This window comes from Panthera pardus, unplaced genomic scaffold (assembly GCF_024362965.1).
Source record: "Panthera pardus isolate Hobbes unplaced genomic scaffold, ASM2436296v1 HiC_scaffold_2, whole genome shotgun sequence".
Lineage (NCBI taxonomy): Eukaryota > Metazoa > Chordata > Mammalia > Carnivora > Felidae > Panthera > Panthera pardus.
This window is the reverse complement of record NW_026526765.1, coordinates 130,616,393-130,641,159: the sequence shown is the minus strand read 5'-3', so window position 1 is coordinate 130,641,159 and position 24,767 is coordinate 130,616,393. Positions and strand designations below refer to the sequence as shown.

Here is a 24,767-nt window from a genome sequence, read left to right as displayed (position 1 = left end):
TTAACCTGAAAGGCTGTGAGGTAGGGAAGGGAAACAGCGATTATGCAGTGGGGGAAAGGTTTAGATTTTTCTTGAAGCTTGCAAGGTCCTAAGTTAAAATGTACTTAAATAACATTTCCGACCTCTTAACCAGCAAAACCAAGGAGTAGAGTAAGCCAAGCAGAATGTGTCGAGGGTAAGACTGGATTTTCAGGTGCAACATAGGGTTTGGTATCCAGACCTCTATTTACTAGCCGTATGGTCTTGATTAAGTAACTCTATCTCACCTTTATGGGGAATTAATTTAGACAAGCGCTTTGGGGCATCAGCATTGCAATCAACAGCCGCTGTAGTAGGGTTTGGCCCTTATTTACGCACACTTTCGCAACTAGGAAACGTTAACATAAGTGTTCTTTAATAGATAACTCCAACCCCCAAACAACAGGTATAACGTAACGTATCGGTCCAGAAACCATCCACTAAACGTAACCGACTCTCTGCGAGACCGGAAGTGACTCTGCCCCTAACTAACATGGCGTCCAGGTAATTTCCGTTCTCCTTTCTCCAGTAATTGAGCTCGGCACTTTCTCGCGGTTTTACCAGACTGCGGGAGTTTAGCAAACTGTCTTCCAGGGTCCTCTGTGGGGGCGGGTTACTAAGGGGATTCTGCGCAGTGATTGGTTGCGGCACGATAGGAACGTGACTTCAGGTAGTTGGATAGTCCACGCCAGGCAGTGATTGGTTGTCGAGAGGCGGGGCGACTCGACCACTGAAGAAGTAGCCGCCGCGGCGCGAAGAGCCATGGGTCAGGCGGCCAAGGTGACAGGGTCCGGGGAGGGCATGGGTACGATAGCGACGGGGAGGGAAAGCGGCGGCCTTGCGAAGCTTGTCTGTAACTTCAGTAGATATGGGTTTAGGATCCTTCACGGAGGATGTGAACGTTGCCGCTGTGGAGCCCGGTGACCAACTCCGCAGGGCCGTCGAGGTTTTGTGCTGGTGCGGAGGGAGGGCAACACCAGTGCTTCCTCCCTCTTTTTCTGGGGTGCCAAAGTATGTGTTTCTAAGCCATGCAAGGCTGCACTTGAGTTCTGCCCCTGTTTCATCCCCACACTGAACGTTTGTCTGAGGGACCACTTTTACATCCTTGAAAGGTGGACGAAACGCCAAATGCACTCCTGCGCCACAACTATCCGATGAGATGAAAAGTTCAGTCAGATAACCGGAAAGTACACTGAAGTCTGGGAACCAAAGAAACCGAGGACCCTCAGAATCACTTGTCAAAAATTAACACCTGAGGAGACAGCAGAGTCCTGTGAGACCTGAGTGCTCTGAATGAGCTTGGGAAGTGATGGGCCCACCTGGCACTTCGCTGAAGACCTGGTCTCAGATTCTTTTCTCATTAAAATGATAAAGGTTCCTGGCTGGGGCACACTTCTCAAGACTAGCCATTCCTAACCTTAAATTAGAGCGTGACCTGTTGGGGCCTGCACTGTTGCTGCAGTATAAGCCTGGAAAGGTGTAGTGAGGAAAAGCACTGCTAATGGTTGGTCAGCGTCAACAATAAGGAACAAACAAGCGGTGCCTCGTGTTTTAGTGAATTTCGTGTTCCTACTACATTTTAGTATATGTCACAGCACCAATAGAAACAATTTTAAAGAATTATTCAAATGATTTATTGCGTATCCATTATAGCTATCAGTAATACCTTCAAGCCAGCATTTAGCCCTGTACAGTGTCTAGGCATAGTGGATGTAAAATAAACAGACTATCTTTGCTTCGTAGAGAAATCTAGCAGATAGGAAGATTTCGAATGGAAAATACAGTGTATTTTGTGAGATTACTGGCATTTAACCTCTAGAGGGACGCAAAAAAATACATCTCATAGAAGTATAAGTTGGGTCCTGAAGTTTGATTAGAAATTTGCTAGGAGGGAAAAAAAAATTGATAGGTGAAAAGAGAAAAGAATATTCCAGAAAGAGGAAGTACTATATGGAAAGTTATTGAAGTGGGAAGTTGCTTGAAAAACTTTAATACAAAATAAGTTAAATAGGATTCATTCCAAAAACACTTTTGGGAAGATCTACCATGTATAGAAGGTACTTATGGTAAGTGTGAAGAATACAAAAGTGACCAAGAAGTTTTTGAGGAAGTATGGGACCACAGCAAGTAAGCATTTGATTAATATACAGTGTTGGAGGTACCCAGTGCTGTGGCTGTCCCTTAGGAACATATAACCCAGACGTATAAAGGACAGGTAAGTAATGATCTAAAGAGAAACCCAGGGGTGCCTGGGCGGCTCATTCGGTTAGGCATTTGACTTTGGCTCAGGTCATTATTTCTTCGTTCGGGAGTTCAAGCCCTGCATGGGGCTGTCTGCTGTCAGCACCGAGCCCACTCTGGATCCTCTGTCTTTGTCTCTCAAAAACAAACATTAAAAAAATTTTAAGGGAAACCTGGTTCTGAAAATTTCCTATATACTCTTAATATTAATCCATTATAAGAAAATTGAGACAAAGGCTGACTAACTTGTCCAAGCTTAAAATGTCAATGTCCTATTCCAACTGATCTGCCTGTAAAAAAAATCCACTTTCCATGTGTGCTACCTAAATTATCTAATATAAGCAAATGAGGAAGAGAACATAATCTGTAACTTAGTTTTCTTCCTTTTAATAAAAAAATTTTTTAATATGAAATTTATTGTCAAATTGGATTCCATACAACACCCAGTGTTCATCCCAACGGGTGCCCTCCTCAATGCCTATCACCCACTTATCCTTCCTTCCCACCCCCCATCAACCCTCTGTTTATTCTCAGTTTTTAGGATCCACATAAGAGTGAAAATATATGGTATCTGTCTCTGTATGACTGATTTCACTTAGCATAACACTCTCCAGTTCCATCCTTGTTGCTACAAAGGGCCATATTTCATTCTTTGTTATTGCCAGGTAGTATTCCATTGTGTTTATAAACCACAATTTCTTTATCCATTCATCAGTTGATGGACATTTAGGCTCTTTCCATAATTTGGCTATTGTTGAAAGTGCTGCTATAAACATTGGGGTACAAGTGCCTCTATGCATCAGTACTCCTGTATCCCTTGGGTACATTCCTAGCAGTGCTATTGCTGGGTCATAAGGTAGATCTATTCTTAATTTTTTGAAGAACCTCCACACTGTTTTCCAGAGTCTTGCACCAGTTTGCATTCCCACCAACAGGGCAAGAGGGTTCCCGTTTCTCCACATCCTCTCCAGCATCTATAGTCTCCTGATTTGTTCATTTTAGCCACTCTGACTGGCATGATGTGATATCTCAGTGTGGTTTTGATTTGTATTTCCCTGATGAGTGACGTTGAGCATCTTTTCATGTGCCTGTTGGACATCTAGATGTCTTCCTTAGAGAAGTGTCTATTCATGTCTTCTACCCGTTTCTTCACTGGATTATTTGTTTTTCAGGTGTGGAGTTTGGTGAGTTCTTAATAGATTTTGGAAACTAGCCCTTTGTCCGATATGTCATTTGCAAATATCTTTTCCCATTCTGTCGGTTGCTTTTTAGTTTTGTTGATGGTTTCCTCTGCAGTGCAGAAGCTTTTTATCTTCGTGAGGTCCCAATAGTTCATTTTTGCTTTTAATTCCCTTGCCTTTGGAGATGTGTCGAGTAAGAAATTGCTGTGGCTGAGGTCAAGGAGGTTTTCTCCTGCTTTCTCCTCTAGAGTTTTGATGGTTTCCTGTCTCACATTCAGGTCCTTCATCCATTTTGAGTTTATTTTTGTGAATGGTGTAAGAAAGTGGTCTAGTTTCATTCTTCTGCATGTTGCTGTCCAGTTCTCCCAGCACCATTTGTTAAAGAGACTGTCTTTTTTCCATTGGATGTTCTTTCCTGCTTTGTCAGAGATTAGTTGGCCATACATTTGCGGGTCCAGTTATGGGGTCTGTATTCTATTCCATTGGTCTATGTGTCTGTTTTTGTGCCAATACCATGCTGTCTTGATGATGACAGCTTTGTAGTAGAGGCTAAAGTCTGGGATTGTGATGCCTCCTGCTTTGGTCTTCTTCTTCAGTATTTACTTTGGCTATTCGAGGCCTTTTGTGGTTCCATACAAATTTTAGGATTGCTTGTTCTAGCTTCGAGAAGAATGCTGGTGCAATTTTGATTGGGATTGCATTGAATGTGTAGATTGCTTTGGGTGGTATTGACATTTTAACAATATTTATTCTTCCAATCCATGAACACGGTATGTTTTTCCATTTCTTTATATCTTCTTCAGTTTCCTTCATCAGCTTTCTATAGTTTTCAGCATACAGGTCTTTTACATCTTTGGTTAGATTTATCCCTAGGTATTTTATGCTTCTTGGTGCAATTGTGAATGGGATCAGTTTCTTTATTTGTCTTTCTGTTGCTTCATTATTAGTGTATAAAAATGCAACTGATTTCTGTACATTAATTTTGTATCCTGTGATGTTGCTGAATTCATTATCAGTTCTAGCAGACTTTTGGTGGAGTCTTTTGGGTTTTCTATGTATACTATCATGTCATCTGCAAAAAGTGAAAACTTGACTTCATCTTTGCCAATTTTGATGCCTTTGATTTCCTTTTGTTGTCTGATTGCTGATGCTAGCACTTCAACACTATGTTAAACAACAGCGGTGAGAGTGGACATCCCTGTCCTCTTCCTGATCTCAGGGGGAGAGCTCTGTTTTTCCCCACTGAGGAGGATATTAGCTGTAGGCTTTTCATAAATGGCTTTTATGATGTTTAAATATGTTCCTTCTATTCTGACTTTCTTGAGGGTTTTTATTCAGAAAGGATGCTGAATTTTGTCAAATGCTTTTTCTCCATCAATTGACAGGATCATATGGTTCTTTTCTTTTATTAATGTGATGTATCACATTGATTGATTTGCAAATATTGAACCAGCCCTGCAGCCCAGGAATGAATCCCACTGGATCATGGTGAATAATTCTTTTTTTTATGCTGTTGAATTCTATTTGCTAGTATCTTATTGAGAATTTTTGCATCCACATTCATCAGGGATATTGGCCTGTAGCTTTCTTTTTTTGCTGGGTCTCTGTCTGGTTTGGAATAAAAGTAATGGTGGCTTCATAGAATGAGTCTGGAAGTTTTCCTTCCCTTTCTATTTTTTGGAACAGCTTGGGAAGTATAGGTATTATTTCTGCTCTAAATGTCTGGTAGAATTCCCCAGGGAAGCCATCTGGTCCTGGACTATTTGTTGGGAGATTTTTGATAAGTGGTTCAATTTCTTCACTGGTTATGGGTCTGTTCAAGTTTTCTATTTCTTCCTGTTTGAGTTTTGGAAGTGGGTGGGTGCTTAGGAATTTGTCCCATTTCTTCCAGGTTGTCCAGTTTGTTGGCATATAATTTTTCATAGTATTCCTTGATAATTGCTTGTATTTCTGAGGGACTGGCTGTAATAATTCCATTTTCATTCATGATTTTATCTATTTGGGTCATCTCCTTTTTTCTTTTTGAGAAACCTGGCTAGAAGTTTATTAATTTTGTTTATTTTTTCAAAAAACCAACTCTTGGTTTCATTGATCTGCTCTACAGTTTTTTTAGATTCCATACCGTTTATTTCTGCTCTGATCTTTATTATTTCTCTTCTTCTGCTGGGTTTGGGGCGTCTTTGCTGTTCTGCTTCTATTTCCTTTAGGTGTGCTGTTAGATTTTGCATTTGGTATTTTTCTTGTTTCTTGAGATAGGCCTGGATTGCAATGTATTTTCCTTTCAGGATTGCCTTAGCTGCATCCCAAAGCATTTGGATTGTTGTATTTTCATTTTCATTTGTTTCCATATATTTTTAAATTTCTTCTCTAATTTCCTGGTTGACCCATTCCTTCTTTAGTAGGGTGTTCTTTAACCTCCATGCTTTTGGAGGTTTCCAGTTTTTTTCCTGTGGTTGATTTCAAGCTTCATGGCACTGTGGTCTGAAAGTGTGCATGGTATGATCTCAATTCTTTCATACTTATGAAGGGCTGTTTTGTGACCCAGTATGTGATCTATCTTGGAGAATGTTCCATGTGCACTCAAGAAGAAAGTATATTCTGTTGCTTTTGGATGCAGAGTTCTAAATGTATCTGTCAAGTCCATCTGATCCAATGTATCATTCAGGGTCCTTGTTTCTTTATTGATCTTGTGTCTAGATGTTGTATCCATTGTTGTAAGTGGGGTATTAAAGTCCCCTGCAGTGACCACATTCTTATCAATAAGGTTGCTTATGCTTGTGATTAATCGTTTTATATATTTGGGGGGTCCCGTATTCAGCACATAGACATTTATAATTGTTAGCTGTTCCTGATGGATAGACCCTGTGATTGTTATATAATGCCCTTCTTCATCTCTTGTTTCAGCCTTTAACTTAAAGTCGAGTTTGTCTGATATAAGTATGGCTACTCCAGCTTTCTTTTGACTTCCAATAGCATGATAGATAGTTCTACATCCCCTCACTTTCAATCTGAAGGTGACCTCAGGTCTCAAATTAGTCTCTTGTAGACAGCAAATAGATGGGTCTTGGTTTTGTTTTGTTTTGTTTTGTTTTTTACCCATTCTGATACCCTATGTCTTTTGGTTGGAGCATTTAGTCCATTTACATTCAGTGTTATTATTGAAAGATACGGGGTTTAGAATCATTGTGATGTCTGTAGGTTTCATGCTTATAGTGATGTCTCTGGTACTGTGTGGTCCTTGCAACATTTCACTCGCAGAATCCCCCTTAGGATCTCTTGTAGGGCTGGTTTAGTGATGATGAATTCCTTCAGTTTTTGTTGTTTGGGAAAACCTTTATCTCTCCTTCTATTCTGAATGACAGACTTGCTGGATAAAGGAATGTTGACTGCATATTTTTTCTGTTCATCACATTGAAGATTTCCTGCCATTCCTTTCTGACCTGCCAAGTTTCACTACATAGTTCTGCTACTATTCTTATGTGTCTACCTTTGTAAGTTAGAGCATGTTCAACCCTAGCTGCTTTCAGAATTTTCTGTTTATCCTTGTATTTTGTCAGTTTCACTATGATAGGTTGTGCAGAAGATCGTTTCAAATTACATCTGGAGGGAGTTCTCTGTGCCTCTTGGATTTCAATGCCTTTTTCCTTCCCCAGGTCAAGGAAGTTCTCAGCTATGATTTGTTCAAGTACAGCTTCAGCCCCTTTCTCTCTCTCTTCTTCTTCTGGAATTCCTATGGTATGGATATTGTTCCATTTGATTGCATCACTTAGTTCTCTAATTCTCCCCTCATACTTCTGGATTTTTTTTATCTCTCTTTTTGTCAGCCTCCTCTTTTTCTATAATTTTATCTTCTAATTCACCTATTCTCTCCTCTGCCTCTTCAATCCGTGCTATGGCTGCCTCCATTTTGTTTTGCACCTCATTTATAGCATTTTTTACCTCCTCATGACTATTTGTTAGTCCCTTGATCTCTGTAGCAATAGATTCTCTGCTGTCCTCTATGCCTTTTTTCAAGCCCAGCGATTAAATTTATTACTGTTATTCTAAATTCTTGTTCCGTTATATTGCTTAAATCTTTTTTGATCAATTTGTTAGTTGTCGCTACTTCCTGGAGTTTCTTTTGAGGAGAATTCTTCCGTTTCATCATTTTGGGTAGTCCCTGTCGTAGCTCCAAACTGCAGGGCACTTCTTTGCTCTCCGGAGTAACTTGTGTTGGTGGGCAGGGCTGCAGTCAGACCCGATGTCTGCCCCCAGCCCACCGCTGGGGCCACAGTCAGACTTGTGTGTACCTTATCTTCCCCTCTCCCAGAGGCAGGACTCACTGTGGAGTGGTGTGGCCCCTGTCTGGGCTTCTTGCGCACTGCCAGGCTTGTGCTGCTTCGATGGTATCTGGCCAAGGGCGTTTTAGCCGGGGTGGATCCGCAAGGTGCACAGGGGTGGGAGGGGTAGGCTTAGCTAGCTTTGCCTTTGGTGGTCTCCTGTGGGAGGGGCCCTGCAGCACCGGAGTGATGGATCCACAGAAGCACAGCATTGGGCATTTGCGGGGTGCAAGCAAGTGCGGTGACAGGAACTGGTTCCCTTTGGATTATCAGCTGGGGAATGGGAGTATTGATGACATTTTCTTTTCCTTACACTAGTTCCTTTAAGTTTTCATTTAAAGTCTAGTTAACATACAATATAATATTAGGTATACAGTTATACAGGTAATACCTGTAATACAGGTATTACAACACCTGGTGCTCATCATAAGTGCCCTCCTGAATCCCCCTCACCTACATAGTCCATCCCCCTGCACCACCACCTCCCCACTGGTAACCATCAGTTTGTCCTGTATAGTTTAGGGTCTGTTTCTTGGTTTGCTTCTCTCCGTTTCTTTTTTCCCTTTGCTCATTTATTTTGTTTCTTAAATTCCACCCATGAGTGAAATCATATGGTATTTGTCTTTCTCTGACTGACTTATTTCACTTAGCATAATACTCTCAAGTTCCATCCATGTCATTGCAGATGGTAAGATTTCATTCTTTTTGATGGCTGAGTAGTATTACACTTACCACATCTTCTTTATCCATTCATCACTTGAACACTTGAACTGTTTCCATAATTTTGATATTGTAAATATTGCTACTATAAACATCAGGATGCATATAACCCTTTAAATTAGTATTTTCATATTCTTTGAGTAAATACCTAGTAGTGCAATTGCTGGATCATAGGGCAGTTCTATTTTTAACTTTCTGAGAAACCTCCATAAAGTTCTCAAGAGTAGTTGCACCGGTTTGCATTCCCACAGCACTGCAAGAGGGTTCCCCTTTCACCACATCCTCACCAATACCTGTTATTTCTTGTGTTTTTGAGTTTAGCCATTCTGATAAGTGTGAGGGCATATCTTGTTGTGGTTTTGATTTGTATTTTCCTGATGATGAGTGACGTTAAGCGCCTTCATTTGTCTGTTAGTGATCTGTATGCCTTTTGGAAATGTCTATTTATGTCTTCTGCCCCTTTTTAATTGGATTATTCATCTTTTGAGTATTGAGTTTTATAAAGTTCTTTGTATGTTTTAGATATTAACCCTTTATCAGATATGTCATTTGCAAATATCTTCTCCCATCCTGGAGGTTGCCTTTTAGTTTTGTGGATGACTTCCTTTGCTGTGCAGAAGCCTTTTATTTTGATGTAGTCCCAATAGTTTATTTTTGCTTTTGTTTCCCTTGCCTCAATAGACATACCTAGTTTGAAGTTGCAATGGACAATGTCAAATAGGATTTTTATGGTTTCATATCTAACATTTAAGTCTTGAATCTATTTTGAATTTATTTTTGTGTATACTAGTTCTTAAATTAGGGACACTGGCTTTTTTATTAATGACATTACTTTCTTTTTTCCCTAAACAGCATGTAAAATTTACTTAACTTTACATTTCCCTCAATCCCATGCAACTTGTCTTCCACCACTCTTGTAATATTAAACTGCCTAGGTTTCTATGATACTCGATTACCTTTAAAGTCCATATTTCTACAAACAGTCTTTTCAAGGCAGTCTCAGCTTTTACTGTCACAACTTCAAAATTCTTTCAGACTCTACACATCTCGATTTCAAAGCCACTTCCATATTTTTAGGTACTTGTTATAGTGGTACCCGATTTCCCAGTATTAAAATCTGTTTTAGTTTCCTATGGCTAGGTGGCTTAAGGCAACAGAAGTGTATTGTCTCATAGTTCTGGAGGCTAGAAATGAAATGAAATGAAGATGAGAATGTAAAGAAATGAAAGTGCCAGGAGAGCCATGCTCCCTCTGAAACTGGGTAGAGTCTCCCCAGCTTCTGATGGTGGCTGTCAATCTTTGATGTTCGTTGGCTTGTTGGCTTGCTCTTACCTCACTCTAATGTTTGTCTCCATCTTCATATGGCAGTCTGTGTGTGTCTCTGTGTTCACATGGCATTTTCCTCTTAAGGATACCAGTTATATTGTATCCATTAAAGTGGAGTCCACTTTAATGACCTCATCTTAATGATATCTTTAATGATCCTATTTCCAAATAAAGTCACATTTATAAGTACTAGGGACTAGGACTTCAACATGTCCTTTGGGGGAAGCACAGTTCGTGCTATAACGGTATGGATTATTTGCCTATTCATGAATTGATAGAAAATTGACTTGTTTCTACTTTTTTGACTATTGTGAATAATGGTACTGTAATCGTTCATGTGTAAGTTTTTACATAAGGGTATGTTTTCATTTCTCTTGGATATATACCTAAGCATGGAATTGCTAGAAAATGTGATAACTTTATGTTCAACTTTTTGAGCAGCTGCCCAACTATTTCCCAGACAGCTGCACCATTTTACATTCGTACCAACAATGTATGAGTTCTAATTTTTGCACATTCTTGCAATGCTTGTTACTGATTTTCTTTTTCGTTACAGCCATTCTGCTGGGGTTAAGTGTATTTCACTGAGATTTACATTTATATTTCCCAGATGCCAGATTATGTTAAGCATCTTTTCATGGTCTTAATGACCATTTGTCTATCTTTAGAGAAATGTCTGTTCATATCCTTTGTCTGTGTTTTTATTGTTGAGTTGTGAGAGTTCTTTTTATGTTCTAGATACTGTCCCCTTACCAGATATATGGTTGGTAAATATTTTCTTCCAATGTGTGCTTGTCTTTACTCTTTTTTGATAAAGTCCTTTCCCTTTCTCTTTTAAAAAAAATTATTTTTTTTAGTTTTTATGAAGGTGATCAATGTGAAAAGTTTAAGAAGTCAAATAGTGTTACACAAAAACTAATAGATGTCTACTTCTTTCTACATACTTCCAACTCCTGCTCCCCAGAGATAAGTGCTTTTAGTCATTTTAGCTATTTTCATATTTACTTCCATGTTTCTAAATAACATGTTTAAACTGCTATTCATTGGGTTTTTTTTCTCTTTGAGGATAATTATTTACTGACTTTTAACAATGGAAGTTAAGGACCAAGCTAAGCTCCCTCCTTATACCTTAGTCTTCTTGTTATATAAATTTTGGTGTATCAGTTTTCATTTTTGATATTACTATGACTGTATAAAATTGTCCACAGTTGAGTCCTCTACTATATGATTACATTGCCTTTCTTTTCTAATTCTTTGTTTTTCTTGAAATTAATAATTTTGTTTTTATTATCATTGGTTAGTTTCCTACTTATCTGTTCCCAAATTCAGTTTGATTTTTTTTCCTAGGAACATCTTTTCTAGAGCAGTTCATCCTTGGCTGTAGTCTAGACTCTTTTCCAGGGTGGGCACACAAATGCTGACATGTATTTGTCCTCCACCATCATCTCTGTGTTGGATCACCTGTCTCACTGGTTCCCATGTTTTTTCTTTTGTAGTTCATCCCCTTGTGAAGCATTTGCATTTTTGAAAATGTCTGTTTGCCTTTGTAGTTAGGTGATAGTTTAGCTATGTATGGTATCTTGAGCTGGACATTTTTTTTTTTTTTTCAAAGCTTGAAAATCTTAAACCATTGTCTTCTCATAATGATGTTATTTAGAAGTCAAGTGCCAGTCTGATTTTCTGTTTTTTATCTGTGAGTTGTTTTTTATCTTTGAGATTTTCCTTTTTTTTTTTTTTTTTTTTTTAGCATTGTGCTGAACTTATATCATGATGTCCTATCGTATGGGTTTTGTGTTGGGTACTTGGTGAAACTTTATCAATCTAGTATCTCAAGTGCCTTAGTTGGTGATATTTTCTTAATTTTCTCCCCCTTTTAATTTCTTTTGTCTGTTTTCTCTGTTCCTTCTTGTTGGAAATCCTATTAATGTAATTATTGGTTCATCTAGATTATGCTCTTAATTTTCTTTCTTTTCTCCCCTCAGTTTCTACCTCTGAATTTTTATTCTACTTCTCAACCGTTTTTCTTAACTTAATATTTGCTATCACTCATTTGCTATCTGAGAGCTTTTGGGAATTTTCTGAATGTTTCTTTGTTAATTTACTATACCTTCTTTTTATTGTTACGACGTCTTTGCAGTCACTTTGTTTCTGAGTAAGTTCATTGTGATGGTTTGGTTTTTGTTTTATTTATTTATTTATTATTTGTTTATTATTTATTTATTTTATTTATTTATTTTTTGCTACATGTTTCTTGTTTCTGTTTTGGTGTCTGTCTTTGATGTTTGGTAAATATATGTAAATATTTAAAACCATTCCTAGCACACAGGATATACTCAGTAAATAAATATTAGGTATTTTGTCTAGTGAATAAGCTAGAGGAAAGGAGGGAACGGGGGCAGAGTGACAAATCTGTGTTAAGTAGTCTAAGCTAAATGATGACCCAACTACAGAGGCAGGTAGACATTTTCAAAAATGCAAATGCTCTACCACAAGAAGATGAAATTTAAAAATGTTCAGGGATGGAGAATATCGAAAACATTAGAGAGACATTCCTAAGGTTTCCACATGAAAAGTAATGTAGACTTAAAGAATCACCTAAAGATTTCAAGCTTGAGAAATTCAGTGTCTCCTATTCTCTGAAATTAAGAAGACAGGAGAAAAAGCAATATTGGGGGAACAGGATTGAGTATGTTTTTAGATTTGAGAAGTGCGAAGTAGACTTAGTTTAACACTGAAGACTCTACATAGTCTGTCTTCTACCCAAATGTCAGGCTTTGTTCTCTATTTCTTTAACATAGCCTTAGAATATTCATTAGTCTCCGTATTCTGCTTCTCTTTTGGGAAATCACAATCACACTTTGTTAAATTATCTGTAACATCTTGCTTCTTGGTCTCTTAAGATACATACCAGGTTCATGAGTTTGTGTATGTGTGTGTAAAACTTTAAGAACAGATGAAGTCCTCAATATGTTAAGAAAAGTGAGAATACAAACCAGACTGACAAAGTTTGTTAGTAGTTGATAGTATACTGGTTTTGACAGGGGGATTATTAACTTTTTGACCATCCCTTGTTTTTTCCAAGAACTTGGTATTATTTTTTAAATAAAGCTATTTTTTTTTATTTAAAGATAAATAATGAAGGGAAAGTTATTTTGGCAAACCCTCATTTTCACCAGCTACTTTGAAATATAGGGGCACCTGGGTGGCTCAGTCGGTTAAGCGTCTGACTTCAGCTCAGGTCATGATCTTGTAGTCTGTGAGTTCGAGCCCCACGTTGGGCTCTGTGCTGACAGCTCAGAGCCTGGAGCCTTCTTCAGAGTCTGTCTCCCTCTCTCTCTGCCCTTTCCCTGCTCCTGCTCTCTCCCTCTGTCTCAAAAATAAATAAAAACATTTTTAAAAAAGAAAAATAGTCTAAGTAACAAACAGGAAAGAAATACTGTTGAATCCTTGTAATTATATAAAATGTGAATTTTTTTTCTTTTGAGATCTGAATTCTAATTTTTTTTCTTTTACAGGTTTTACAGCTCTTTAAAACATTACACAGGACCAGACAACAGGTTTTTAAAAATGATACCAGAGCATTAGAAGGTAGGTTTACTTTTTGCTCCTTTGGAGTAAGTGCATTCTTCACATGGCTACTAATATATCCAAGAAAACTTGTATGGTCAAGACCCATCTTAGAGAGTGATCTTCACTATCTCTCCCCTAATGTTGTTATGTTTTGTAAAGATTAGTTTACGCTTCTTTGAGGCATATCTTCTTAAAAAATTTTTAAAGATCAAGTTCTTACAAAAAAATCAGAATTTCAATATGATCCTTTGCTTGCTTTGTGTTCGAGCCATTAAACTTACTCCTCTATTATATAATCCCATTTTCACACTCTTGGACCAGATACTATCATATAGTTAATGCCTTGTTTCATGCTCAAAGTGATAGTAGTGCTGAAAGAGAACCTATCCCAAACGATTATAATTTAGTATTTCACTGTTTTAAGTGGCTTCTTATCTGGAAATCAGAGCTCTAAAGCTTAGTTTCTATGTTGGTCATGTTCAGTATCTATCTTAATATATTTCTAAAACTCTTTGAGAGGGCACTTAGATAGTGTCCTCACTGTTCCCCAGGAATTCAAGTTTTTGTAATTCACCAAAAATAATTTCTTGAATATTAAAGTGTATACTTCATTTTGTATATACTTTACCAAATTCATTTAATCCTACATCCCTGTGAGTTACTATTATAATTTCTGTTTTCTTCAGATGACAAAATTGATAAAATGTGAAAGAATTTCTCCCACATCGTATTTAGTGAGAGGTACAATTGGAATTTAGCCTAAGCAGTTTGGGTGCAAAGCCCAAATCTTCACCATCTTATGTATTGAAATATATCAAGCAGCTTTTCTGGCTGTTCTCCATCAGCAGCATATTTTTGTTACTTTAAGTGTTTTCAAGTGACATAAGAATAGTTAACCTCACATAATTACTAAGCACTTTACATGGGTTGCTCTATTAAATGTTCACAACATCAATAAGGCAGTTGTTAGATTAGACTAAATTTTGCTATAATGATGCCAAGTGTCTGTGGTGTACATGAACAAAAGGTTTATCACTCACTTTACATGTTAGCCAAGACACTTATATATATATTTTGTTCCTATGTCTTTGTCTGTGTGTGTGTGTGTGTGTGTGTGTGTGTATGGTTTAACATGCTTTATATATTGAGTTTTGCCATTTTAAAGCATTTTAATTGTAATTTTTAGATTTATGGAAAAAAGCATTAAATGAGATTTATTAGAGTCTAGTGGCTGGAGGTACACAAATGAAACTGGAAGTAAAAAGCAGAAAACAAAAATATTAGAGCATTAAGAATGTATTCAGTTTAATTAGAAATTTGCCAGCCTGTCAAAAGCTCTCCAAGACACTTGTTTAATAAATATCTTGGTTTTTTTTATCATTTGTTTTACATGAGGCAAAACGATCTCAACTACTAGAGAAGTAGTCATTCATAATGAATAACCTATAAATTCTCGGGGCAGGAATTATAAATTAGAAAAGAAATAATTGTATATATATTTTTCTTTCTCTAGCAGCCAGAATAAAGATAAATGAAGAATTCAAAAGTAATAAAAGTGAAACTTCTCCCAAGAAAATAGAAGAGGTACAGTAATTGAGTCTTTCATTTATGACAAAGCCCTTATATGTTTTCTTAGCCACTAGAGAAAATGATGAAAATAGAGCGGTTATATGAAATAAAAAATTATTACTTGATAGTTAAAGGCATCACAACTATATCTATAGTTCACTTGTTTGGTATGGCTCACCTCTTCAGGCTCATCTGCCTACACCCCTAAGACAACAAGTTTCTGGCTGAAAAGAACATGGATGTAGCTATGGTCAGAGCAAGAGCAGCTGAACCAATCCAGAAACCCACAGAAATTCTATCTTCACCTAAGGCAAGTGACTGAAACTAAGGAGAATAAATATTAAGACTGCAGATAGAACTTCTCTATTCATTTAGCTCAACTAGAGGCTTTTTTTTTTTTAATTCCTGTCTTGGCAGTGAAAGTTAATCAGCCAGTTTGTGAACTCTTCTTGTTTTGCCTTTTAGTCACTTGTTCTAGTTGAAGACAGTCCGTCTACTGACACTAATCTATGAACTTCCTAATACTCCCAGTACATATTCATTTTAAAAAATGCACAATGATTTATTGTTTAAACTCATATTGCATATACATACATATTGTCTCTGTTTTTAACTTCCCAAGTATTTCTTTATCTCATTTTGTATAAATGTAGGGAAAGAACCCTTAGGAAGAAAACAAAAAAATGGAAAATTATTTGCAGGGCAGTTATAATTCCAAGAATTGGTTTGGTTTAATAAAATCTACCTGTTAACTTTTTTTTTTTTTTTTTTTTACTTAAAATGCATTTATTTTCAGTAGAGAAAAATACTATTTTTAGAATAGTAAATATCTATAATGATCAAATTAATGAGACAAAATGAGGTAGCTTGAGTATTTCTATCCCTGTAATATAAAGGGAAAGATTTCACTTAGCCATTTGATAGGGCAAACAGGGACTTTGTAATTTTTTTCATGGCAGAAGTTAAGATGACATCATAAGTGATGACTTGAAGAGAGGGTAATGGATGTATACAAAAGTTTGTACCATTTGCTATTCAGTAGACTGATTACTAAGAATGTGGTAATTGTTTTTTAATTTTGAAATCATGGTAAAAAAATTTTAAATTGAAGTCTGTTTATGTCAACTGGGAGATGAACTACAGTCTTCTAAATTTATTTTACTTGTGAAGCACTAATTTAGCATTAAGCAGTATAGAAATTAGATATTTGTTATATACAAATATATATTTTGTATGTTTTGTAATTCTGCATCTGTTAAATATTTAGTGGTTCTTAGATTATCACATTGTTGTGTATTAGAGCATTAATGAAATCTTGATGCCAAAAGGAATTTTATGCATCTTTTACACCAGCAGTTCTCAACTCTTTGATCTCAAGACCCTTTTACTTTCTTAAAAGTTGAGGACCCCAAAGTGCTGTTCATGTGGTGTCTCTTTCACTATTTACCATAGTAGAAATTAAAACTGAGATATTTTTGAAATATATATTTATTGTCTAAAAATAAGCTCATTACACATTAACAGATATACTGTTTATGGAAAATAACCATATTTTCAAAAAATTTAGTGAGAATATTGTTTTATATTTTGCAAATCTCTTTAAAGTCTGGCTTAATAGCAGTCAGCTAAATTCTCATATCTGCTTCCTCATTCAGTCCAGTGCAGTGTTTTTTAGGTTGAAGTATATGAAGGGGTACCTGGGTGGCTCAGTCAGTTAAGCGTCGGACTTCAGCTCACCTCATGATCTCACAGTTTGTGAGTTTAAGCCTCACATCGGACTCTTTGCTGTCCGCACAGAGCCTGCTTCAGATCCTCTGTCTCCCTCTCTGCCTCTCCCCTGTGCGCATGCTCTCTCTCTCTCAAAAATGAATAAACATAAAAAATAAATAAAGAAAATTCAGCCTTACACAGATATGTAGTTGGAAAAGTGTCAGAGTACAGAGTAACATTTTCAAATAAATTGAATATTCTTTGATACTACACCTCAACAGTTTGTAAATTTCTTTAAAGGTTAGTTGCACTGTGGAACTCTGTTACCCGTTAGGCCAATGGGTGGAGAGAAGTAGGTAGATAAATAGATGCTTTTTTTTTTTTTTTTTTTGGCTCCTGGATTGTACAGACCACCTCTTGCTCATCCTCTCTGATTTCCCTGTATCCCTGTTCCTCATCTAACTTTGTTTCCAGCATTAGACCTATGATTCAACTCAGTTTATGCACCTCCAATAGATGAGAACACCCATATTTTTCCTTTCTCTTGCCAGGTCCCTTCTCAGGTTTGTTGAGAGGTGAGTGTTTGCTCTAACACACCCTTCTCCGTATCCGTTAATGGCAACTCCCTCCTTTTAATGCTCAGACCAAAAACCTTGGTCAACCTCTTTCTTGATTGCTTTCTTTCACACTTATATCCAACCTGTCAGACAGTTTTGTTGTCTTAACCTTCAAAATACATCCAGAATTCTACCACTTCTCATTCTCCCCATCATTACCTCCTAGTTCAAGCCACCATCATCTCTCACTGGATTATTACAAAAGCCTCCTAGTAGGTATCCCTGCTTTCACCCTAACTCCCTAGAGCCTATTCCTCAACACTTTTAAAAGAAGATTGTTTTATTTTTATTTATTTTTATTTTATTTTATTTTTTTATTAAGTAGACTTCACACCCAGTGTAGAGCCCAACATAGGGCTGGAATTCACGACCCTGAGATCAAGACCTGAGCTGGGATCAGAGTCGGATACTTAACCAACTGAACTACTCAGGTGCCCCAGATTGAGCCTTTTAAAATATATAAAGGTGTATCTCATCACTCTTGTACTCAAAAACCCTCATAGCTTCTCATCCCAAAGTAAAAACTAAAGTCCTTACCATGGCCTGTAAGACTGTATCATCTGACTCCTGTTAACTCCCCACTTCAGCTCACCCTCTGTCTCCTGCTCTTCCAGTCTCAGTGTGTTCTTTGAGAGCACTGGAATTCACCAAGAACTTTCCTGTCTTACGGCATTTATGCTTTTGCTTCTTCCTAGGATATTCTTCTCCAGCGTGGCCTCAAGTCTTGATTTAGTAGACCAATATATTTAATATGTCTTTCTCTTGGAATGGATCTTTTACCCATGCATGATTTTGTAACATCGTGCACCATTGACTTGGAAAATACAGGTTCACTAAGTAATGCATACCTTCCAAATGTTGACATAGTTCAATATGTAATGTTTTAAAATTATATTTATTAATGTTAATATCCATCTCATAAGTAAAATTTCTAAGTATTGGGAAACTATCAAGCTCATGGTGGCAGATACAATTTCCCTAGAATTCTAATTTGTTCTTGAAAATTTGAATTTTGTCATTGTCAGCAAATAAAATAGAGTCCACTTACTCATTTTCAAGAAAATGTTTTCCAAATACCCAGGTCTGAATAATCATAGTTTGTCTGTCTGTGGTTCATTCAGGTCAAAATGGTAGTCCATGGAGAAAATTCTACTTTTGCTATAACTCAAACAATGCAGAAAGCTCTAGTGTCATGAAAATCATTTTGACTTCATGGTGTCTGAAAGACTTTCAAGGTACCTTAAGGGTCCACGACTTTACAAATCATTGTTCTAGTCCATTTCTTCATTTTGCATATGATAAATTCTGAAACTCAGAGTAGGTAATTAACTCAAGGCCTAATACTTAATGATAGAGCCAGATTTGGAATCCAAGTATTCTGACTTCTAATTCAGTATCATTTCTGTTGTTTATAGTACATCCAACTCTATAAAAGAAAGACTCAGCCGTCTCCTGAAGAACACAGCATTTACTCTTTTATTTAAGTTTATTTATTTTGAGAGCAAGAGAGGGTGAGAGAGAATCCCACACAGGCTCTGCAGAGCAGAGCTTGATGCCAGGCTCAATCCCATGAACTGTGAGATCATGATCTGAGCTGAAATCAAAAGTTGGATGCTTAACAGACTAAGCCACCCAGGCACCCCAAAAACAGCTTTTTTAAAAAAAATTTATTTTAATTTTATTTTAGAGACAAAGCAGAGGAGAGGGGCAGAGGGGAAGAGAGAATCTTAAGCAGGCTCCACACTGTTAGTGGAGCCTGATGTGGCTCAGTCTCATGACCATGTGATCATGACGTGAGCCGAAATGAAGAGCCAAGGGCTCAACCAACCGAGTCACCGAGGAGCCCCCCAAAACAGCATTTTTAACATATAAAATACACATTCAAGAAAAAATAATCTATTTTGGAACAAAATTTGGAATGGTTGGATAAAAGTTCAAAGTACACACATGTCTATATTCTCTACACTTGGAATAGTTTTTAAAAGTTAAAGGCAGTATTACCTAAAAACAACTAAACAGTATACCTACGGTTTTCAAAATCATTGCATTCTATATGGACCATTGGAAAAAAAAAAACACCCAGAGGATTTATTATGTTTGGTTTTCTTAACAGCTAATAAAAATAGGTTCCGACGTTGAATTGTTACTCAGAACATCTGTTGTACAAGGTATTCATACAGACCACAATACACTGAGTAAGTAAAACTAAAAATGTTTTCTGACTTCTATGTGTTTTAAACTATTGAGCAGTTGCAGTGCTTTTAATGCTTAATAATAAAGCAACTTGATTTTGCCAGACAATGTGGTATATCCTGTATACATTTGTTTGTTTTTTATAAATTTTATTTTTTTTAATTTTTTTTAATTTTTTTACATGTTTATTATTATTATTATTTTTTTTTTTTTTTTGAGAGAAAGAGAGAAAGAGAGACAGAGTGTGAGTGAGGTAGGGGCAGAAAGAGAGGGAGAGACAGAATCCAAAGCAGGCTCCAGGCTCCAAGCTGTCAGCCCATGTCAGAGCCTGACATAGGGCTCGAATTCATAAACCATGAGATCATGACCTGAGCCGAAGTCGGAAGCTTACAAACTGAGCCACCCAGGTGCTCCTATCCTGTATGTATTTGTAAGGCTAGTGTTTAAAATGCCAGATTATGAAACTTTATTTTACCAGATTTTTTTTCTTTTTCTTTTTTAAATTTATTTTTTCTGTTTAATCTTAACTACTGGTTATATTATAGAACTATAGTTACAAAAACAGTATGACTATTTTTTCATCATATTTATTTGATGTTCTTAACAATTGTATTATCAGTTATCACCTACTTAGACTGTTTATCTTTTATTCTCTGGTTAGAATTATTTTAATTTAGAAGAGTTGGTATTATAGAAAATGGAAATACAGTTGAGGATCCTCCATTATACCTCCAGATACCTCATAGGGCTTCAGCAGAATTTTCATTTCACATTATATTTTGTTCTCATTCCCTAAAATATCTTTGAGGACGACAACAACAACAACAACAACAAAAGATGACATTCAAATTTTTGAAAATGTTTTCTTTTTCTTTAATTAAAAAAAAAAAAAAAAAGGGAGAGGGGCAGAGCAGGGAAGAGAGAGAGTATCTTAAGCAAGCTCCACACTCAGTGTGGAGCCAAACATAGGTCTTGCTCCCTTGGCCCTGGGATCATGACCTGAGCCAAAATCAAGAGTCAGATCCTAAATTGACTGAGCCACCCAGGTGTCCCAAGGTTTCTTTTTCTTTCTTTCTTTTTTTTTTCTTAAGTAATCTCAAAGTATAACATACAATCAGAAAAGTGCTCAATTATAAATATACAGCCAGGGAATTTTCACAGAGTAAAATAACCATGTAATCACCATACAAAGTAAGGTATTTCATAATATTACCAGTATTCCCCTAACTCCTCATGTCCCTTCCAGATACCCGCTTCTAATAAGCTAACCACTATCCTTACTATTAATACTATAGATTTTTAATTTAGTAAAATAAAATGTTTGAACTTTATATAAATGGATTCGTAAAGGATTACTATTTTGTCTGGCTTTTTTCAACACTGCATTTGTGACATAATCTATTTCGTTGTGTATAACATTTCTATGAATACTGTTGGAACATATCACAGTTTATCCATGCTGTTGTTCATTTGTGTTGTTTCTAATTCTTAATGTGTAATGACTGTTGATTCCTTGAACATAATTGGATGTGCCTTTTAGTTCAAAATTTATAAATATATGAAAAATTTATGTGTGTGTGGGTATACACACGCACACACACACACACCAACACCACACTCACACACACACGCATATACATAGTTGACCCTTGAGCAGTGCAGGGGTAGGGGTGCTGACTACATTAGAAAATTCATGTGTAACTTTTGACTACCCAAAACCTTAACTACTAATAGCTTGCTGTTAATAAGAAGCCTTACCGATAACATAAACACATATGTTATAGTATCATATACTATGGTCTTACAGTAAAGTAAGCTTGAGAAAATAAAACATTATATTATAAGGAAAATACATTTATAGTACTGTACTGTATCGAAAAAATGAATGTATGATACTCCTAACCAGTTTTCCAGATTAGTTAGGCTAATTTACACTTCCAGCAGCAGTGTCTAGGACCTCAGGGTGCTTCATATCCTCACCAACACTTGGTAATCTACACCTCTTTAAGCACCCTTTCTGGTGATTGTGTTATGGTATTTGCATTGTGATTTTAATTTGCATTTCTTTGGTGACTAATAAAGTACTAGCACCCTTTCAGTTGTTAAGTGGCCATTTGGATATTCTTTTATGAAGTGACTGGTCAAATCTTTTTCCCCTTTTTCCAAGGGGTTAGCTGCCTTTTTATTACTGATTTGAAGGAATTCTTTGTATATTCTGAATATACATTCTTAGATCTATGTATTACAAGAATCTTTTACTTAATGGCTTGCCTTTGGTTTTGGTAATGTTGCCTTTTGATGAGAAGTTCGTAATTTTAATGTAATCCAGTTTGTCTGTTTTTTCATTTATGGTTGATACTTTTCTGTCCTGTTTAAAAAATCTTTGTGTGTCTCAAGCAAGGTCATGAAGAGATATTCCTATGCTTTGTTCCAAAAGCTTTAATGTTTGATCTTTTCCATTTGGTTGTTTATATCACCTGGAGTTGGGTTTTGTATATGGTATGAGCTAGGGGGTCAAGATTTTTTTTTAGTTGAAGCATAGTTGACACAATGTTAGTTTCCGGTTTACAACATAGTGATTTGATAACTCTGTCCATGCTATGCTAACCCCAATGTAGCAACCATTCATCACAACACACTATTACACTACCATTGACTATATTCCCTATTATTTACCTTTAATCCTTGTGACTTACTCCATAACTAGAAGCCTGTACCTCCCATTCCCTTTCACCCCTTGTTGCCCATTTCCCCACTACTCTCCTTTCTGGCAACCACCGGTTTGTTCTCTGTATTTATAGGTCTCTTTATGCTTTTTTTGTTCATTGCTGTGTGTTTTTGGTTTGGTTTGGTTTGGTTTACATAGAAGTGAAATCATTTGGTGTTTGTCACAATGTTTTTACATGTGAATGTCCAATTGATCGAGCATTTATAGAGAAGACCACTTTTTCCCACTGTACTGCAGGATTACTTTTGTTATAAAATAAAATGACTATATATGCTTTCAATTGTTTCTGAACTTCATAATCTCTGCAATTAGTTTTTCTATCAATCCATCATATGCTTTAATGTCTTGATTATTACAGTCTCATAGTAAGTCTTGGTATTTAGTAATTTAAGCCCTATAAAGCTTTAAAGTTATTTTTTTTTTTAATTTTTTTTTTTTTAACGTTTTATTTATTTTTGAGACAGAGAGAGACAGAGCATGAACGGGGGAGGGACAGAGAGAGAGGGAGACAAAGAATCGGAAGCAGGCTCCAGGCTCTGAGCCATCAGCCCAGAGCCCGACGCGGGGCCCGAACCCAAGGACCGCGAGATCGTGACCTGAGCTGAAGTCGGACGCTTAACCGACTGAGCCACCCAGGCGCCCCTAAAGTTATTTTTAAGTTCATGAGGATTTATCAGAAATTATTAGATCTGAGTTGTATTCATAAGGGCAATAAATATAGTAAAAAAAAAAATGCAAAACATAAAATTTGCATTACTCTAAATTGCAAATTCTAATCATTACCTTTAATCTTAATAATGATCTTTAGAGCTTTTGTGTAGTATAGCCAACATTTTATACAGTTAGTCCCTTCTAAATGTTATTATTTGAATAAAATAATATTTATTTATATGAATAAAAATTAAGTTATTTCAAACATTTAAATTGGATATATTTCAAATGCCTGGTTTTAGATGTGATAATACTGGTTTAAATTTCTTTTGATTTTTTGGTTTTCTTTATAATTTAATTTTCCCACAAGATTGAAATTTTTGAGCCTTTCATGGTAATTAGCATATAGTGCTATATTATCTTAAGAATGGCCTCATCATTCTTTCTATTAAGAGATATATGGGTCTCTTTTTCCTACTTTGTGCCTATGTCCAAGATATAACAAATTGGATTATTTAATCTACTTTAAAGTTATTTTAAGCAAATATCTCCACAAATTTTAGCAGTGTTTGTACTGGTATATAGAAATGAATTAAGATTTTGCTACTTGGCTAAAAAGTACTGTGTTGAACAGACGCAGTGGGAATAGGCAACTTTGTCTTGTTCATGATCTTAGAGGAAGAGCTTTCTGTTTTTTTTTTACCATTGACTATGATGTTATAGGCTTGTCAAGCCTATGGGCTTGTGTGTTTCTACTACAGCAGTTTTGCTGAGAGTTTTTAATCATGACTGCATGTTGAATTTTGTTGAATCCTTTTTCTGCATCTTTTGCATTGATTCTATGATTCTTTTTTATTCTTCATTTTGTTAATGTGGTGTATCACAGTATTTTGCAGCTGTTGAACCATCTTTGCATCCCTGGTATAAATTCCACTTGATTGTCAAATTCTACTTAATCCACTTGATACACGATTCTTTTCATGTGTTGTTGAATTTGATTTGCTAATATTTCGTTGACGATTTTGCATCTGTTTTCATCAAAGATATTGACCTCTGATTTTCTTTTCTTGTAGTGTCCTTGTCTAGTTTTGGTATCAGAGTAATGCTGGCTTCATAAAATGAGTTTGAAAGTATTACTTCCTCTTTTGTTTCATTTACTTATTTATTTATTTTTAATCTTGACCTAAATTTTTATTTGGGCCATAAATAAGTTAAAGGATTTTATTTTAAGAAATTATTGTTTTGGGGATATCTGGGAGGCTCAGTCAGTTAAGCATCTGACTTCTGCCCGGGTCTTGATCTCACAGTTCATGAGTTCAAGTCCTGCAACAGGTGAGCTTGAGCTCCGCTTAAAGTGAGGTTCTGCCCTACTTTGGGTGAGCTCCACTTCTCTCTCTCTCTCTCTCTCTCTCTCTGCCCATTGTGGGATTGTCTCTCTCTCTCTCTCTCTCTCTCTCCCCATTGTGGGATTGTCTCTCTCTCTCTCTCTGTCTCTCTCTCTCTCTGCCCCTCCCTCACTTGCACCCTCTCTCTCTCAAAAAATAAATAAAATGAAGTGATTAAAAAAAAAAGAAATTACTTTTTTGGGGGCACCTGTGTGACTCAGTCAGTGTCTCACTTTGGCTCAGGTCATGATCTCATGGTTAATGAGTTCGAGCCCCACATTAGGCTTGCTGCTTTCAGTGCATAGCTCACTTTGGATCCTCTGTCCCTCTCTCTTTCTGCCCTTCCCCACTTGTGCTCTCTCCCTCTCAAAAATAAATAAAACATTAAAAAAAATAAATTACTCTTTAACTGATAAATTTCATATGACCATAATAAGGTTTTTAGGGGCCTCTAAAGTACAGGAAATAAATCATGGTCTCGATGTAGTTCTTTTTCAAGATCTGACAACTTCAATAAACTTAATGTTGTTATGGCACAT

The 24,767-nt window shown here is 36.5% G+C and overlaps 2 protein-coding genes across 3 annotated transcripts in view; both read left to right on the top strand.

Annotated features, from left to right (window-relative positions):
* The first annotated feature begins 626 nt into the window (after positions 1–626).
* The window catches only part of LYRM7 (LYR motif containing 7), a 29,934-nt gene continuing 5,793 nt past the window's right edge, over positions 627–24,767 (top strand). The window contains exons 1-4 of the mRNA XM_053907513.1: positions 627–798; positions 13,321–13,393; positions 14,889–14,959; positions 19,385–19,466. Coding sequence (XP_053763488.1) covers positions 781–798; positions 13,321–13,393; positions 14,889–14,959; positions 19,385–19,466 — 244 coding nt within the window. The 5' untranslated portion in view covers positions 627–780. The remainder of the gene's footprint in view (positions 799–13,320; positions 13,394–14,888; positions 14,960–19,384; positions 19,467–24,767) is intronic.
* The window catches only part of CDC42SE2 (CDC42 small effector 2), a 200,115-nt gene continuing 188,720 nt past the window's right edge, over positions 13,373–24,767 (top strand). Inside the window, exon 1 of one of the 2 annotated variants that reach the window (XM_053907514.1) lies at positions 13,373–13,393. The gene's annotated coding sequence lies outside the window, so the exon portion shown is untranslated. Of the gene's footprint in view, positions 13,394–19,379; positions 19,467–24,767 lie in introns of those variants that run through there. The other variant, XM_019422103.2, reaches the window with a different exon arrangement.